This window comes from Cnephaeus nilssonii, assembly GCF_951640355.1.
Source record: "Cnephaeus nilssonii genome assembly, chromosome: 2".
NCBI classification, from domain to species: Eukaryota; Metazoa; Chordata; class Mammalia; order Chiroptera; family Vespertilionidae; genus Cnephaeus; species Cnephaeus nilssonii.
In genome coordinates, this window is record NC_137073.1 from 41,803,926 (window position 1) to 41,823,626 (window position 19,701).

Sequence of the window (19,701 nt, forward strand, 5' to 3'; positions counted from 1 at the left end):
TCTGTTCCATTTAATTATTTTTAGCAGAGACATAAAGAAGTTTTAAAACTGCTTTCAGCACCTTCTTTTCAAATACTACATTCCAAGTTCAAGCTCAAACTTAAGTGTAATGAGCCTCTTATCAACACTTGACAAAAAAAGAACATAATGAATGAATATATGCAAACACCCTCTTGACAAGACGGCTTACATCTTTCCTATGAAAGCACAGTGTAGGTTATTTCCATCTACTTTTTACACATAGCGTTTTCCCCATAATCTACCTTGGGGCCTTAGCAATAGGAGGAGTTCCTGAGAAAAACCGGTTCACTCTGCAGACACTGCGAAGGAAAAATCAAGCGAGAAGCGGAGACTCTCATTCCACCTCTGTGCTCACTTGCAGAACTAACTTCAAATTTTCACCCAAAGCAATTAGAAGGCACATTTAGAGTTGGGAAACACACATGCTTTATCAATGAAGTCAGGAAGCAACCATTATTATTTTCTTTACTGTAAAGAGAAGACAATTTTATAACATGTATTAGGGGAAAATCGCAGAGATTCTGAGACCATATGATTTAGCAAGTAGATAGATAGATGGACAGTTAAGATAATCATATAAGACTACTTATGGACCTTCCATAATTTTAGTATGAATTATTTTAAAGCACTTAATGTACATATTTACATGGTTGTGTAACTGACCATAATAATTTGTGATAGCAAATGAACAGAGAACTAATTTTTGCTTTATTTCATAAGGACCAAACCTAACATATATGCATAAAAATTAATTTCACAGCATAAAATGCCAAAATGGTAAAAAGCTGTGTGGTCTGTCATCTTTTAATTTAATACTTATAGTTTTACATGATTTTTTCAAGATGAGAAATGTGTTTGAATGTATTCTTTAAATAAAGCAAGGAGCTGCTTAATATATTTGAATAACCAGCAGCCAAAATAATCAGCTCCTAATCTATGTTCCCATTATAACACTTTGGACATGTTTAATTTATGTATATGGCCTGCTTGAATACACAAGCAAATATACCCCAGCAAAAAACAAGACAAATATTTATGTAAAAATAAATAGTGTTTTAGCAAACAGGCATTCCGGGTGAGGGCTGATGTTTTATGACTTGACTCTTAGCCTCGATAAAACTTGCTCACAAGGCAGCATTTTTCTTTGGGGATAAGTCATAACTTTGCCACGGAGGGCTATTAGGGGACCATTTACTGACATGGGACTGAACCTATAATTCCCACAGAGAAATGCTATTTAAAAAGAAAGGCTGACATAGGGGATTTTCGGGAAAATCCCCCCTGGGGGCCTGACAGTCTCCTGGTGCCAGACATGCCAGGCAATTCCTTCTTGGGACAGAGAATACAACCTGCGGCGATAGTTCCTGAGTGAGACCTGGCAGGAGCGCATCCCTTCACGAAAGGGATCTGCAGGTTCACACCAATGGAAAAATGAGAGGCTGTTTCACTGTCTCCATACGGAGAGACGTGTCCCTTGGTTCAAGGTCTAATAATATTTCCTGGGGGAGGATTTGAGCGAAGTGCTAATGGACCGAGTCCCAGGAGGTACTAAATCGATTTCATCATAAAGCACTGATGAAACCCTCTGATGACCCTGAATGATGTAAAAAGGAGTCCAGGCCCTCTCCCTCCATTGGTTCTGGAGCTGCGGTGAGAACTGGGCAGCATGGATTCATCTGCACGCATCAGGCACCTCCCACCTCCTGTCTTCGCGCAAACAGGGAACCAGGCTCTGTCTAGGAAAGTTCACCATTTTCTGCCCCAGGACCAAAAGCAGTGTGGGCAATAACTAAGCACTCCCTGCACATTGCATGTAAGATGGACTAAGACAGGTGAAACTCCTTGCCAGGTCGCTCTGTACGTCTTGGTCTCCGGAAATTGTTTTCTTGTGCCATGAAAATAGCCAAAGCACAGACGAGCTAGAGAAGAGGATCAGTCTCGGTTAGGAGCAGGTCCTAAAGCAAAGGGCCAGCTTGCACATTCCCTTCTGCTCTGTGACCAGGTAGGAAGAGAGGGCAGGGTCCCCAACAGCACGCAGAGTACCAGTCTATCAGGTTTTACTGAAGAGTGAGCAAAAGAACATGGGCTGAAGTCACAGTATAGATATTTGCATTGCATATAAGACACAATTGAATAATATATTTATACACAAGCTTCAAATTGCTTCCAAATTATTATTGATCCAGCAACCCACCATGGGGAGAAAGGGTCTTATTATTACTACTAATTTAAAAATTGATTATCAACTTTCTTCTCAAGTGGACAGTTACTGGAGAGTTCATCTCCTCCCTGACTAACACTCCAGAATCAAAGCCAACATTTATGAGTGTTCACTATGTGAAAGGTATTCTGCTTAGTGTTGTACATGTATTTAGCTAATTAACTTATCCAAACCTATGAGCTATGCATATATTATATACATGTTATATTTACTTCTATTTATCTAATTTACTCACCCCAACCTGTACGATACGCATATGATGGCACAGCAGTAAAGATGGCACAGATGAGAAAAACGATGTACTTTGGTAGAAACAGCCCTGGATTTAGAGTCTGATGAAAATTCCAGATTCATGGATGGTGCAACTTTGAGGTAAATTAGAGGAAGCCTAGAGAAGCCTGTTAGCCTGGGAACCCATTTCTCTGGCCTTGGGCAAGTTGCTGAATCATTCTTCCTCTCCCTTTACTTTGCAATTTAAATGGGGGAAAAACCTCGTTGAGTTGTGAGTTTTCAATTACTAAGTGTAATTAACCTCCTTAGAGCAGCAATTTTTAACTGGTGTGACACAAGAATTTTTAAAATATAAAATACCTGACTATTTAGTCAGAGGGACTGAACTCTTCCCCTTACAATGTCAAAAAATAATAATAAAAATGACAACTGCTAACACAATAGCCGTCGGTGTGAATGAATAAAAATTATACCTTTTTTGGTCAAACTGGCAAAAAATATATTTTTGATGTGCCGAAGAATTTTAGTAAGTAGTTTACGTGTGCCGTGAGATGAAAAAGGCTGAAAATCGCTGGCTTAGAGCAGTGTCTAGCATAAAAAATGTTCCATAAGTGACACTTCTTAACATTGTTTTTACTTCCTAGCTATATGTCCTTGGACAGGCCACTTCATCTCTCTGAACTTAAGAAAATGCTTGTGATAATACCTGCCTTCCCCACAGGCTTAAGAGAGATAATAGGTATGAAAATAAAAAGGTTTTCGAATGAAAAGAGTCTAGAGAAAGGTGGTATCATTTTTATGACCTCTGAGTTTGTCCCCAGCCCTGGCCAGTCTTCTGAGAACCATTTCTGACCATTTTGTGTGGAACTAAAAGGCATTAATTCCTTAATTCATTCTCACAACTAAGTATTTCCTCTGCACTAAGAGATGGGATATGGATAAGAAACTGTGGTTTAGGCTCTCAAGGAGTTTGCAGTCTGGGAGGCGAGACAGATGAAAACAAGCATCCTAAGTGCGGGAACTGAAGGGGCTGAAGGAGGCAGAGCCACAGCCTCGGCCTGGGCTGGCGTGGGCAGGGCCAGGGAAGGCCTCTGCGGGGCACAGTTCAACATCACCGTGGCCACCAGCAACTCAGAGTCCACATATTCAACTGCTCCTTCCCTACGTATTTTTTTTTTTAAAGAAGTGAATTTATATCCATCTCAGGTGTCTCCTGACAGTTTGCTCTATGACTGAGAGAATGATCTGTTGTAACTCTGTTAGGGTTGGGCCTCAATGACACCAAGGATTGTGGGAGTCACCATAAACCTGCAGAATAAATTTGTTTGGCAGCGAAAAAGTCTGGGTTTTCTGAAACATGGTGCCTGTAATCATTCTTTCATTAGATATCTTAATAACTTGGTATCATTGGCCAGGAAGAGTTGTGGAACTCTTCATAATTATTTTAACACCTTAGATATCCAACTGCACCATTTCCGGTCACCCAGTGCTTCTCGGTCTTTCTCCAAAGGGTCACTAGTGGCAGCCAAGAGGAACCAAGGGCCTTTTTGGAAGTTTCACATTTTATCCTAAAAATGAATAACAATTTTGCAGTGTGAGCCATAAGCTAAATGTATTTATTTTAAGAATATTATTCTATATCTTACATAATAAGGTTATATTCTCTCTATATCTTGTTTCTCTCCAAATTTTCTCTCCTCAAATCCCCCCATTTCTTTTTAAAAAAATATATTTTTATTGATTTCAGCGAGAAGGGAGAGGGAGAGAGAGAAACATCAATGATGAGAGAGAACCATTGATTGGTTGCCTCCTGCACACCCCACACTGGGGATCGAGCCTGCAACCCAGGCATGTGCCCTGACCAGGAATCAAACCATGACCTCCTAGTTCATAGGTCAACACTCAACCACTGAGCCACACCGGCTGGGCACCTCCACTTCTTAATATTCCTCTTTTCCCAATCATAAAAGCAATGCCATTGTTGTAAATTAGAAAACTATATCAAATTTCAAATTAAGAAATTAGGCTCACCTGTAATTTCCAGATTACCATCCATATTAGTACTTTCCTGCCTGGTTATTTTCACATATATGTACAACATGTAATACACAATTATGGAAATACACACAATTTGAGGTCATCCTATCTCTATCTCCAAGGCTATGTCCTGCTTTTCTTACTTAACAGTAATTATTTGATAAGCATCTTACCTAATAATAGACAAACATGTAAATTGACTGTACCTCCACTATGCCCTCCAGCCAATCAGGAGTGATATGCAAATCAACCCAACAAAGATGGTGGTTAATTTGCATACACAGGCGCTGAGCAACCGGGGCATTCCGCCCCACCCCTGGTCTCTCAGGGCCTCTGGTCAGCATGGGAAGGCAGTGCCAGAGCGGAAAGAGGAGGCTCCGGGTCTGGGCCAGAGTGGAAAGGCAGTGCTGGCAGCCAGGGAAAGGAAGGCCCATTCTAGCACGAATCTTCATGCATCGGGCTTCTAGTCCTATATAATAAAAGGCTAATATGCAAATCAACCAAATGGAATAATGATCAGTTGCTATGATGCACACTGACCACCAGGGGGCAGATGTTCAACACAGGAGCTGCCCCCTGGTGGTCAGTGCACTCCCACAGGGGGAGCGCCACTCAGCTAGAAGCCGGGCTCACGGCTGGCGAGTGCAATGGTGGTGTCGGGAGCTTCTCTTTGCCTCCGCGGCAGCGCTAAGGATGTCTGACTGACGGCTTAGGCCTGCTCCCCAGTCAGACATCCCCCTAGGGCTCCCGGACTGCGAGAGGGTGCAGGCCAGGCTGAGGGACCCCCACCCCCTGAGTGCACAAATCTCGTGCACCGGGCCTCTAGTTTTTATATAATCGTTTGATGAGTATAAGATTTTAAAGCACAAGATCTGTAGCTTGGGTTTGAATTCAAACTCTGCTTTTCTTATTGGCCTCAGGTATAGTATTAATTGAGGTTAGTAATATTATTTTCATCATAAGGTGGCTTTGGGGATAATATGATTTAATCCAGGAGAAGAACTTAGACACTGCCTACCACATAGTGAGACTATATTAGGGTTTAATGTTATTTCTTCCCACTAATTCAAGAGGCAACTTTTGCCATAGACTGAACTCCCTTATTTATTTTGGTCTGAGAGCTCCTAGATCTTCTGTTTTATTCCACTGAGAGCAATCTATCTATTTATGTGCCCAAACTATCTTGTTTAACATGTTGTCTTTGCACAAGGAGGCCAAACTAATTAGACTAATTTCCCTCATTACACTTATTTTTAGAATTTTCATGGCCATTCTTTCTTGTCCACAGGAACTTTAGTCTAGCTTGCTTAGTCAAATATTTTCCTTATTATCTACATTTAAATTGCATTTGCTGAATAGTCGACTACATGACCCTTTACACTCCTTCTATGATTTACTGTTCTTCACTTTTATTAGATTCTGCATTAGCCTTACTTTAGTCTACGCTACTCATAAGGCTTTTCTCTACCACAATCTCTCTTAGCCCTGATACTTATTCAGTTATTTTAAAAGACTTTTTATCTCAAACTTGGTATAAAAAGAGAGAATAGAACAGGGAAATAATATTCTGGCACTTGAAAAGCATTATCTCTATACCTGTATACCCGGGTGCATTCCCAAAGCATGTTCTGTGGGAGACTGGTGCTATAGGATGCTAACAGGTTTTATTACACGGGGGGGGGGGGGGGGGGGGGGGGCGGGGGGAGTGGGCTGTGTGGTTAAATTAATTTCTTTTATTCTGTAAGAACTCTCACAAACTTTCGTATTGCTAATGTACTTTCTGAATCTCCAAAAGGAGATATATTTTGCAGAAGTGCCCAAACTTTTGACCATGTGCCCTCTTCTAGAAGGAGCATCCCTTAGGAATTAGGCGTCTAGATGCACTGGTTTGGGAAACTGCTATAAATGGGTTGTTTCCAAGATTTTGCAGTTGGTACCAAGGGAGGTGTTTTTTTTTGTTGTTTTTTTTTTTTCCCTCTTTCCACAAGCACTGTTCAGGAAGGTGGGCTATTCACTTTAAAATCTAGAACAATTGGTCTTGAATCTAAAGGAAATTCCTCTCCGATTTGGTCTGTGGGTTGACTGTGAGTTCCACTTGTTGGCAATGGTAAGCGTTTCACCTCGTTCAATATCTTCACTTGTGTTTCAGTGGGAAGCTTGGATCAACCCAATAAGCCAAATGCTACTCTAAGTGAGAAGATTGGTCCAATATGCTATTGGTTACATTCGGAACTGACTCAACACTAAGTCAGAATTGTTGACGAACACAGAGCAAATGGTTCCTAAAATACATACCGAATTTATTTTTAAAATTCTTCATTTGGAAGAGAATGATTTTTCTCCTTCAGGGAATTTTTATTATTTAAACAAAACAACACTCTCTGCACAAGTATTAGGCTATGTACCAAAATAAAGTGTTCTTTTTTTTTTTTTTCTTTTTTGGCAGGAGGGAAATCATTTTCATGTAGTCATTTGTTGGACCTTGGGGTAAAATTATATTTCATAGTTCCCTTGTTCCCAGGCTATGGTAAAAAAGAGATTGATGTCTGAAATTTCAACTGTATTTGTCTTACAAATTTGTTTGATTCTCTAGGGAATAATTATCTCATATCTTTTGAAGGTTAGTAATTCCTAAGGAATGACCTCTCGGTTATAATTAGAATAAGGGTACTTACATGCAGCTAGGAAAAGTGAAAGCTAATGGCCCTAGTATCTGGCATGACTATGTTATTAAACAAATGAAACAGTAATGCTCCTTGAAACAAACAGCAGGAGTCACACGGACACAGTTCAATCAAGTAATCATTTTTTCTTTCATTTTCTGAGAACAGATAATGTTGAAATACATGATAAAATAACAATGTTCAGTAAAAAATATCTCATCATAGAATACTAAAGCTATATAAACTTGGGAATGGTGTGTCCAGTGACTTTTGAGAGGGATTTCCAATGGTTCTTTCTTTCCCCAATTTGCTACCAGTAGTTTAGTGAGACTCAGACATTAGATTTATGACTTAAAGAAGAAAGGGAAAAAAAAAAACACCAAAACACTTAGCTTAGTACAAGCCACTCAGAACTTTAGTGACTATGTGAGCTAGAAAAAAAAAATGGCAAGGGAATGTAAAAGAAACTTCAAGTTCTACCTTCTAACATCTCAAAAAATGGAAGATGGGAACAACTCAGTTTTGGTGTTATTGAGTGAAGTGGTTCTTTCCCTAGACTGAGTAAAATATTATAGTTCAACTAGTGTTCAAGTGCACGGATTCGTGCACATTGGAAGGAAATTAATTAGAAGAGTTATTTTAATATCGCTATTTGCCCTTTCTCTATAATATAAGTGTCAACCAAATTCACGATCGACAATGACAGATCGAAACACATGCGTACGATTGGCACCAGAGAGAGCTTTATATGTATTGCACAAGCAAAAATCAACTTAGCCTTTTATATATATAGAATAAATTTGCTTAATTAGACCTGCATTCCAATATAGCTACACTTTTTCCAGCCCACTAAATCACCCCAACTTATCTTTCAGGTAACTGTCAGCAATACAACAGTAAATATTAACATGAAGCAGATTATTGTAGATCATGCAAGGAGAACAAAGGGTAAAATATTTAACTGCAGCAGTGTTTGACTATATTCTGCGCAGTGAGAAAACATGAAGTCATTTTCAAGGTCCACCACTTCTTACTTCTTTTCAGTCGGGTCAAGTTTCTAAGCTTTCTAAATCTCCATTTTCCGGCTAATGAAAAGAAAATAGGATTCCACCAAGTCTCCTACCTATCTACTCCAGGACTTCTGTGAGGATCAAATGAGATGAGGCACAGGAAAACACTTCACAGACATTTGGTTAAAGTGTGAAATATTTGCACCTGGCTATAAATTGCAAAGGAGAGGAAGCCGGGCGCTGCTACATGATGTCATTGCCTGGCGCCCACAGCCACCATTTCCAGGATGGACTGGACTGTGGGCCACATTTTGCGCCATGGGGTCTTGGCAGCTTTGGCTGTGATTTGGTGGGCTGTTGCTCCAGGGTGGTGGCAGGGCCTGTATCCCACTTGGGGGGAGCCGAGTGTTGCTTTGTGAGCGCCAGGTCCATGGTGCCATTTCTCTGTGAGCATCACGGCAGCTCCTGCGTTGAGCATCTGCCCCCTGGTGGTCAGTGCACGTCAGAGAGACTGGTTGGACAGTCGGACACTTAGCATATTAGCCATATATATATATATATATAATTAGAGGCCCAGTGCACGAAATTCACGCATGGGGGTTGGGGGGGGGTTGTCCTTCAGCCCGGCCTGCACCCTCTCCCTTGGGAGATGTCAGAAACACATGCAGTCAAACATCTCTCTCACAATGTGGGACTGCTGGCTCCTAACCATTCGCCTGCCTGCCTGCCTGATCGCCCCCTAATCGCTCCCCTGCTGGCCCAATTGCCCCCAACTGTCCTCCCCTGCTCTCTCCTGCTGTCCTGATTGCCCTCAAAAGCCCTCCCCTGCCGACCTGATCACCCCCAGCTGCCCTCCCCTGCTGGCCTGGTCGCCTCTAACTGCCATCCCTTGCTTGCCTGATCACCCCCAACTGCCCTCCCCTGCCAGTCCGATCGCCCCCAACTGCCCTCCCCTGCCAGCCTGATGGCCCCCAATTGCCCTGCCCTGCTGGCCTGGTTGCCCCTAACTGCCATCCCCTGCTGGCCTGGTTGCACCCAACTGCCCTCCCCTGCTGGCCTGATCTCGTCCCCAACTGCCCTCCCCTGCAGGCCTGGTAGCCCCCAGCTGCCCTCCCCTGCAGGCCTGGTTGCCCCTAACTGCCCTCCCCTACTGGCCTGGTCACCCCTAACTGTCTTCCCCTGCAGGCCCTGTTGCCTCCAACTGCCCTCCCCTGCTGGCCCAATCGCCCCTAACTGCCCTCCCCTGCTGACCTGGTTGCCCCCAACTGCCCTCCCCTGCCAGCCATCTTGTGACAACCATCTTGTGGTGGCCATCTTGTGACAACGTGGGGGCGGCCATCTCGTGATGATGTTGCATGATGCCACCTAGGCTTTTATTATATAGGATGTTAGATCTTTGCAAACACTGAGGTTTCCCCATCATCATAGGCTCTCTGCTGTCAGATCATGTTCAAGACACAAAGAAGACTCTTCAACCAAGCCTCAAGATACATGAATTCTTTCCTATGTATCCTTAGATTCAAATCACAGCTCAATTATGAAATGTATATTATTCCCTGTTGTAGGGCCCATAAATAATCCCAATCATTAGAGTAAAAACCTAGTCTTAGTAGGAACATTGATAGATGCCAACTCTTTCCATCTACTTCATATGGGAATTTCCTTTCATGCCAAACAGATACTAGCCTACTGTGCTTGAACTGATACCATGGTGACCAGGAAAAATATTATATTTAGTTGTAGACTCTAACTGCTAGGATGACTTGTATTTTATTTTAAAAAATATTTTTATTGATTTCAGAGAGGAAGAGAGTGAGAGAGAGATAGAAACATCAATGATGAGAGAATCATTGATCAGCTGCCTCCTGAACGCCCCACACTGGGGACTGAGCCTCAAACCCTGGGCATGTGCCCTGATTGGGAATTGAACCATAACTCAACCACTCCTGGTCAACACTCAACCACTGAGCCATACTGGATGGGCTAGGATGAGTTTTTAAAGTCTACATATTCATCTACATGAGTTGAAGAACAATTAGTGAGAACCTATTATAAAACTGGGACCTCTAAGAGAACTGTCTCTCTATTTTTCTTAAATGCTTTTCCTAGCAAAAAAAGGTTTAGAAAACTCAAATGTCTCCCACTAAAAGGCAAAGAGACCTGAAGCCTAGGTGACTTGCAAATGTTGAGTCTGAACTTTTATCACCCTGCATTCTGGAATATCAGTATGAAAATTTAATGTAAAAACTGGTCTAAGGGCACCCAACAGAAGTAAACTGCTTTATAAAGACACTCCCATAACCATAATCTAGGGTACACTGGATTCCCTTTAAAAAATCCCTACTAATGAGGAGTCTCTCCTAAAGAATTACAAAGCAATGAGGAAATAATCCACAATAAGTGAGAGTCAGCAGACATAACTAATAGGATAATTAGAGCTTGTTGATGTTAACAGAACTATAAGAGAAATATATCTAAAATGGTTAAAGAAATAAAGGAACAGAAATCATAATTAAATATAAGGATACAGTGAAATTAACTAAAAGATTTTGAACAAAATCAAATAAAACTTCTTTCATTGGAGGTACTGAACTTAAAAATTTAATGGCTGCATTAAGAGCAGATTAGCCACTTATAGCCAAAACCGGTTTGGCTCAGTGGATAGAGCGTCGGCCTGCGGACTGAAAGGTCCCAGGTTCGATTCCGGTCAAGGGCATGTACCTTGGTTGCGGGCACATCCCCGGTGGGGGGTGTGCAGGAGGCAGCTGGTCGATGTTTCTCCCTCATCGATGTTTCTAGCTCTGTATCCCTCTCCCTTCCTCTCTGTAAAAAATCAATAAAAATATATTTTAAAAAAAAAGAGCAGATTAGCCACTTATAAAGAAAGCATTAATGAATTAGGAGACAGATTTGGGAGATTAGAAAATAGCACAAACAGCTTAAAAAAGAAATATAGAAAATACAAAGTTAAGTTTAAGAAGCATGCCGAATAGAAAGCAAAAGTCCAGCATACATAAAAGTTCTAGTAATATGGAATAGAAAAGATGGGGGCATGGAACTAAATTATTATAAGCCCTGAATAATTTTAATAGAACATTTGTTACAATTATAGTTCAAAACTAGAGGGCACGTGTTTCAGTAGCAGTTAATGAAGAACATCAGGAGACTGAGAAGACAGCTCCCATAAAACTTTCAAGAATGCAGAGTCCCAGGTTAGCCATTAGTCTTCATTTAGATAAATAAGATTATAAAACTAATTATCCTCACTCCGTTTCTAAGAAATGCAAAGAACTTTCCTGTGTTAAAGTTTCTTTTAGTATCTCCAAGGACTGATGATTTGTAACCTTGAAACCATGAATGTTTGTTTTAGGGAACTACACGTGTTGGATTGTTTGTAGTAGGGAATTCTTTGTTTACTTTAAATTGTATCCTATGTCATAGGAGGTTCTGACTATAGCTTCAGTGGGCTTGATGTTTCCCATTTTCATGTTAAGTTAGGAGAAACACTCATGTTACCATTACTAGTTAACATTTTTAATAACCTCTGAAAGAACAGAAATATATACAAAGGTAGAAGAAAAAAATCACCCAAAGATACAACAACCCTCAGACTAAAAACATAGCATATGCACGGATAACCATACAGTCTCAAAATATATGAGACAAAAGAGACAGAACTGCAAGATGAAATTAATTAATGCATACTTCCAGTATGTGGGTTTTGTTTTTTATCCTCACCTGAGGATATCTTTCCCACTGATTTCTAGAGAGAGTGGAAGGGAGGGAGGAGATGGAGAGAGAGAGAGAGAGAGAGAGAGAGAGAGAGAGAGAGAGAGAGAGAGGGAGAGAGAGAGAGAGAGAGAGAAATATTGACGTGACAGAGACACATCGATTGGTTGCCTCCTGTATGGGGCTGGGGAACATGCAACTAGGTACATGCTGAAATCGAACCCCCAACCATTCAATCAGCAGGCCGATGCTATAACCACTGAGCAACTGGCCAGGCTCCAGTATGTGAATTTTAGCACACTTCTCTTAGAATCTGATAGACAAAGAAAGTAAAAAATTAGGAAGATATAGGATAGAGTCCTGTGGTCGGCAAACTGCGGCTCGCGAGCCACATGCGGCTCTTTGGCCCCTTGAGTGTGGCTCTTCCACAAAATACCACGGCCTGAGCGAGTCTATTTTGAAGAAGTGGCGTTAGAAGAAGTTTAAGTTTAAAAAATTTGGCTCTCAAAAGAAATTTCAATCGTTGTACTGTTAATATTTGGCTCTGTTGACTAACGAGTTTGCCGACCACTGGATAGACAACAATTCAATTAACAAGCTTGATCTAATGAGCATGTAGAGAGCCCTGTAACCACCAATACTCGGCATTCCTTTCAAGTACACCTTTTTTTTACGAAAATTGGCCAAACACTAAGCCACAAAGCAAGTGTCTAAAATACCAAACAACCATGACCAGTGCCGTCCAATAGAAAGAGAGCGTGAACCATGTAGGTAATTTGTGTTTCTAGCAGCCACATTTGAAAGTGTGGAAAGAAGCAGGTGAAATTAATTATAATGATATATCTTATTTTATCTAACAACCGAAATACTATTTCTTTTTCAAACTAAGACTTAGGAACACAGCACTTCTCAATTTGAACCAGCCCTGTTTCAAGAGCTCATTAGCCACACAGCACTAATGACAGCTGTAATGGACAGAGCAGCCCCATGTCCCAGAGACCACCGTCAGACCTCTGTGTAATACAGTGGGAAATCAAAAGGTGGCTTAAACAATAACAAATTCTGATGTTTGGAAGTTTCAATAACGAATGTAAACAAACTGCAAATTCAGACGTTTGAAAAGTTTCAGAAACGCTAAATAATTCATAGCCAAAATCAAACAAAAATTATGAAACATTGAGAACTGAACAAAAAAGAAAATATAAATATAAAATTTGGGGGATAAAATGGATAGCTTTAACTATCCAGAGACAGGCATGTAACTCCCATGGGAACGTGGTGTCTGACACAAGTGGCTTTTCACATTAGTGGGGAAGAGCAGGTTCTTCATTCAATGGCACTGGACAATTGGCTTCTTACACGGGGAAAACGCATATAATTGGAATCTTATTTCACACCCAACACAGAAAACTAATTTTTGTAAGATAGAAAATCTTTCCACTTGGAAATGGGACAATCTCAACAAATGGCTTGAATTATGGATCAAAAATATTAAATCAGGATAAAAGAAACTATCTCTGGCGAAAAATACCTTCAATGATTACATCCTTATTTCTCACATTATTATGTGAGATTAAGCAGGTAGGTGAAAAGGGCCGTAAGTTATAGGCGAGGAAGGATCTAGGACTCGTGAACAGGTCACAGAGAGGAAAGGGCTCAGTCCTGGGATCACCTGGGACTGAGTGTACGGCCTTGGGCAAGAAACAGCCTGTCACTTAGTCTTGGTTTCCTGGTCAAATGGTGAGAAGAATGCCTACCCTTCAAGGTGCTAATAGAGATTTAAGTGGACCAAGTACATTAAGAGCCTCAAAAATGTTGATTCATTTTCTCTACAGCGCAAGGTCCCGAGTGCATTGAGGGCACCTGTCCTAGTGCCCTGCGCTCTCTTGCAATACTGGGAGGCCTGAGGAGTCTCACAGGGGCACCGAGTACCCCAGGGCACTCTGTGGCGGACTCAAGGTCAACACACTGTTTGCATCTTTTAGCTGTTAGACCTTGGGAAAGTTAACATCTCTAATCTCAGTATTAATATCTGTAAGCAGGGTTAATAATAGGACCCATGTCTCAACAAGGTTCTGAGTTTCAGCAACAGACACCAACTCTGGCTAATGTGAGCAGAAAGGGATTGTGTTCCGGGTGTTGAGTCATCAGAGATGCCCCAGGCTGCAGAGCCAGGAGCCATATCCAAAGTCATGCCTTAAACTGGTCCAAGGAGATGCCACTGCTCACCCCAGAGCTCGCTGGCTGTGGCACTAGAACAGCTTCTGCTGTTGGGACCTGGCTGTGGCTCTCTTGACCGGGACACGGTCCAGGCAGTCCCTGCCTCTCTGTCCTGAGTTCTCCGGTCCAGCTCCAGAACAGGTACATGCGATGGATGGAGCCTGCACCACCTGTCCGCATCCCAGCTGCACAGGAGGCTGAGAAAGGACTTTTTCAACATCTGTAGAGGGAGGAAATGGATCTCCGACACCACTCAGACCTCAGGCTGGGAAACGCTCCAAGAGAAAGGGAGTTCAGAGGTTTTACTGTGAGGATAAAATGAGCTCACGAATATGAAGCAGCACCCCAGTGCAGGGCTGGGCTGGGAGGCTTACTGACAGCAAACGGGGCATGAGAGCATTTTTGGAAGCACAAGAAAGCATATTCTGACCAGGAAATGGGGGAGATGTGTTAGAAAAGTTCTTGTATTCCTACCGGCCAAGTTAACCAATGTTCCCAGAGATTCTGAATAAAACATGAAGGACCTGGAATAACGTTGTACGGTGTAAGGTCAGGGAAGAAGTCACAGAAAATCCTGTGCTTGGCTCTCTTTTGGAGGGGACTCATCTGGGATGAGCCGACAGAGAGAAATCCTGTTTCTACCGGTCCCAGACAGCCAGGCAGATAGGATGACATGGCCGTTATGAGCACAAGAAGTCTTCTCTTTATTCCTGTGAGTTTTCTTTTCAAAACAGAACTTACAAGATTTTTATGGAGATCCTTTTAGCAGAAACATAGAAGCTTCTGTAACTGAGCTTTTTATTTTCTTTTTGGTGAAAGAATTGAATCCACAAAAATGATACTTCCGCCTAACCGGTTTGGCTCAGTGGATGGAGTGTGGGCCTGTGAACTGAAAGGTTCCAGGTTCGATTCCGGTCAAGGGCATGTACCTTGGTTGCAGGCACATCCCCAGTGGGGGGGGGGGGGGGAGGGGGTGTGTGCAGGAGGCAGCTGATCGATGTTTCTCTCTCATCAATGTTTCTAACTCTCTATCTCTCTCCTTTCCTCTCTGTAAAAAATCAATAAAATATATATTTTTAAAAAATGATACTTCTTTCCAGATGCTGTTCTTTCCTACAAATAAGCTTAAAGACACATTCACAAGTGACTTTTCACGGTCAGTTCTTCAAACACTGTCCTACATCATGAGGTAACAAGGATAGGGGCCCTACAGGGTCATAGTGATGGGTCACGTGGATGTCTGTAATTTTTATTAAAATCCTTCCTGCCGAAACATATTTCTTCAACTCTGGTGTGTTTTTCTGCAAATTCTGGGATTGAGCTTTCTATTAGACCATAGTAGGTTTAAGGGAGAGGACTGTAAGCTCTACTTTTCTGTTAGTTTCCTCAAAATCTGATGCAGAGTTGCACGACCCAAAGAAGAGTCCAGCAAACATTATGTGCTATGGGCCGCCTGTGTGCTGTGTCTGGGGTCACAGCCGGCACTCTGCATCCTGGGGCCTGGCCCATACACTCGTGCTGCGAGAGTGATCATCATTAAACAGTATTTATTAACCTTTTGCACTCAGATGTTGAGATTAAAATTACTCTTTGAATGTATCAATAAGTTGAAATATAAAAAAATCCAAATAAATAAGTTTGTATGAAAAGAAACTCCAGTTTTTTATTCTACTGCCGCGCTTTGTAAAATCTGGGGTATTTAAAAAATTGAATCCCGAGTAGAATAAAGGAATCGAGAAAAAAGCAAGCGAGTGCAAAGGATTAAACAGCCCTATGCTGGGGGCACTGGGCTATGTAAGTAGAGCAGTCACAGTGCACAGCCTTTGGGAGCTTACAATCAAACAGGAAATGTTTCATAGCCGGCGGGCGCACTGGTGAGGCATAACCCTAAAAGCATCCATTCGCACCACAGGGCCCGGCTTTTTTCCCAGCCAGTGGTTCACTCATCTGCTTCCCAGGCTCTAGGCTGTCATTTAGAGGCAGCTAAACCCAAGCTCACTTAAAAGGACCATTTTGGGGGAAATTCATTAAAAAGTCCTGTGCTAAGTCAGCCCTTACACCAGAATCTCCACAAGCCCAGTCATTTCCCTTCCACAAGATCCAGTGAGTCCCACAGGTTACCAAGGGGATGTCACATTGCCTCTCCAGTCCGGAAGCTTACAGAGGCACGCCCAGGCACCCTGGATTGCAATAGAGGCCAGCAGGTATAACACTGCAACACACGTCTTGGTACATAACACAGGACATGCAAATGAGCACCTGGAAGACAACACCTCATTCTGACTTGTGGGGACCAAAGAAGGCCTCAAGGGGAAGAGGGCATCTGAATCAGGTCTTGAAGTTGAATTGGGTCTCTGATGGGCAAAGACCAGGGCAGGGAGGCACTGCACACTTTGGGGTGGGCACTGGAATAGTTGAGGGGAATGATGACTCCATGGGTCAGGATGTGGAGCGACTCTTTCTCACACAGGGCCCATTTCATCCACTTCAAAACCCTCAGATCTGTATGTTGGAGGCAGAATTGGGGTGCATTCCTTGCAGGGCCAGGAGTCACCCCTGCTCGCCTTCATCCTGCTGCTCCTGCTTCTCCTTCTGTTTCATTTGGGAGACACTCCACCCCAGGAGCTCAGGAACAACAACTAAAAGCATGGCCACAACCCAGCCTGCAGCAGTGCCAGATGAACAAAGACTTTGGGGATTGTTTGGAAATTCAAAACCATCCAGCCATCCCTGCCGCTCTAAGTCAGTCAGATGACCCAAAACAAGGTATGGTCGCACGCTATGGAACACGTGTGGCCATTTTCTCCCGTCCTGGGAGTCGACCGAGAGGCCTCTGGGGTTTGGCAGTGGCACTGACAGGAAAAGAAGCCTGCGTCAGCCTCAGGACGTTTGGAGGGACCTCAAGGGGCGATACAGCCCAGCCCCTGCCTTTAGTTGGAGAGCACGCCGTCACACATCAGAGACAGTTGCTTCTCAGAGTTTCTCGGAGAGATCCGCTTTACACACTGATGTGTCTAGCCTGCTCCGGGATGCTTCTCTCTCGAGCCGTCCCTACCACAGGTTATGCCCCCTGTACTCTGCCCATTGATTTGGGGTCACACCCTCAGGAGGCACCTGACTGCCCTGCACTCCACACTGCCACAATCATCAAGGAAAAGGATGACCTTAAGCAAGGGTCATCGTGGAGGGGGAGGAAATATCCGCTCTGCACCAAATTCCTATTTAGTTATATCCTACAATTTCCTCTGCCCATGGTGATCTCAGAAGAAAGCACACAATCATAGATGCATGTTTCCACCAAAAGGAAGCTATTATTATCTCTCCCCTTTTCTTAAGAAAAAGGCAAATGATGCCTTAGTCCAAAGGCTTTCACAACCTCACATAAGAAACCAGCCAAGTTTGAAAGAAAACATTTCAGCTACATAAAATGAGGCCTCTGCCATGTGAGCAGCCAAGTTCAGGAAGGACTCATTCTCGGGTGAGTTACTCGAGATTCTCCCTGATTTTGCCGTAAGTCTGCAGTCTTCAGCATGACTCACGATTCCTTTTTTAATGTGGGCACTTATTCCAACCAAACATGTTCTGCTTCTATCATGTGGTAACAGCACGTTTGGATTACAGTTACGCATGTTATTTAGAAAAAATTGGATAGTGTTATTATAAATGAAATTCCTCTGGAAGCCTGGTAAGTTGTATATTGTGATTTCATCTGTCCGCCTAGAAAACTGAAACAATTCTAAAGCTTTTGTGACATTCAATGAGGAGCTGTACAGAAACTGCTTGGAAATTATCTGGTTAAAAACAAGTAACATTTGGGGATTTATTGCTATTATTGTTACGATTTAAAAAAAATAATTATTCTGGCTGAACTTGTTTCTTCAATCTATACATTAAAACCCAGACAGGAAGTTCTCCATCAATGAATGTGCAATTCACACCTGCTACCCAAAATTTTAACCACCAATAACATTTTTCTTTGAGAAATAAATGCATATGGATCATTTTATCTGGGACAGCAGGAACAGAAGTGGGTCTCTCATCATGTTTATAATATTAACTTTATACTCTTTAACTAGTTAACTACGTAATAGTTTATGGCAGGTGAGTAGTCAAAAATCAATCATTTAAAAAAATCATTTAATTACTTTAATAGTCAAGTGCCCGCCCACACTGGATGAGTGAAAGAAAAGATTAAATCAAGTTTTTCCTTCACTGTGAACATTGCAGACTTACTATAGGAAATTATTATTAAAAAACACACCCATAATTCACACACCCAAAGAGCAACAAGTTACAATGTTAGTAAGTTTGTGTCTGCTGTTCTCTACTCATGGTGGTTATTGGGTTTGGATGTTTGCAATCTGTATTCAGATTTTCACATTATGGCTTAACATTACATGACAACTTTCCAGGCCTTCATTAATTCTTTGCACATTTTATTTTAAAAGGCAAAGTATTGCAAATAATTTACTTAAAGGCATTAGATGGTTTTCCTCTTTTAAAAAAATGGCATTGGACATGTTTGTGCATAAAGCTTCCTCCATCTTTAGGATTAATTTTTATTGGATAAATTTTTCAGAAGCGAGAATAAAATACTGATGTGTTTTTCATCTTATTACAAAGCTGTTTAAAGTCCCTAATTACTTTATTTAAGCAGAATCATTATCCCTGCTATAGAGAGCACTCCCTCCTGTGCCATAAGAGAAAAAATGATCTCAAGGTTACAATGTATAACTTCACAATTTCAGAGGCTTCTCTCTCCAAACTGTCCCTACTTTTAGGAAAATCACATATTAATATGACTGCACTGTTCTTTTTCAAGTTCAGGATTCCAATATTCTGTTTTAGAAATATCTAGGTTTTAATTCAGTGTCTCGTGTAAAGGAGAGAACTCATTAAAGACTTGAAGGGGAGGCGGGGAGAGACAACTTCTCTTGGTGGTATCAGAATATTATTTATGTGGTGGGCCCTGAGTAATTTTATTTTGATTGTGCACCATTGTGCTATACAGTTCCCTGAGAGGGTGTGACACCGGGGTATGGGAATGTCTGCGTGCACACATCTCACATCTGCGGGGCCATGTGAACAGAGCGGCGCCAGGGGCCCTGGGTGTCAGCTGGCTGCAGAAATCATGCTGCTGAGATTTACTTCCTGAGCAACTGTAACCGAGATTCCAGAGGGACAAATTCAAGAATGACTAGAAATTATAGACCAGATCACACAATTGTCATAAAACTATCATCAGTTAATAAAATCAGGTTTTTTCAAAAAAAAAAAAAAGTTCGCTTTTTCCCCCTCTTAAAAAAAATATTGATGTTGGAGGCCTTTGGAACTTTATCTGATCCTCCTTCTGTCTGCTGACTTTTTCATTTCCTGTTTCTTTCCTTTCTTTTTTGCAAATAGTGTAGATATTTAAAACAAGCCCCCAATGTGTTAAAAACAAATAGACATTCCCTAAAAATAGTTGAGCGTCACTGTCCTCCCTCCCAGAGCCTTGTTTCTGTGAACAAAAATGCAGTCGCCCTCCTCTTCCCCTCCTCCCCTCTGCTCCCACAGAAACCAGGCAGGG

General features: G+C 42.0%; 1 protein-coding gene across 1 annotated transcript in view; it reads right to left on the minus strand.

The window, feature by feature from the left end:
* Window positions 1-370: 370 nt before the first annotated feature.
* The window catches only part of PRDM6 (PR/SET domain 6), a 155,219-nt gene continuing 135,888 nt past the window's right edge, over window positions 371-19,701 (minus strand). The window contains exon 8 of the mRNA XM_079783852.1: window positions 371-489. Coding sequence (XP_079639978.1) covers window positions 399-489 — 91 coding nt within the window. The 3' untranslated portion in view covers window positions 371-398. The remainder of the gene's footprint in view (window positions 490-19,701) is intronic.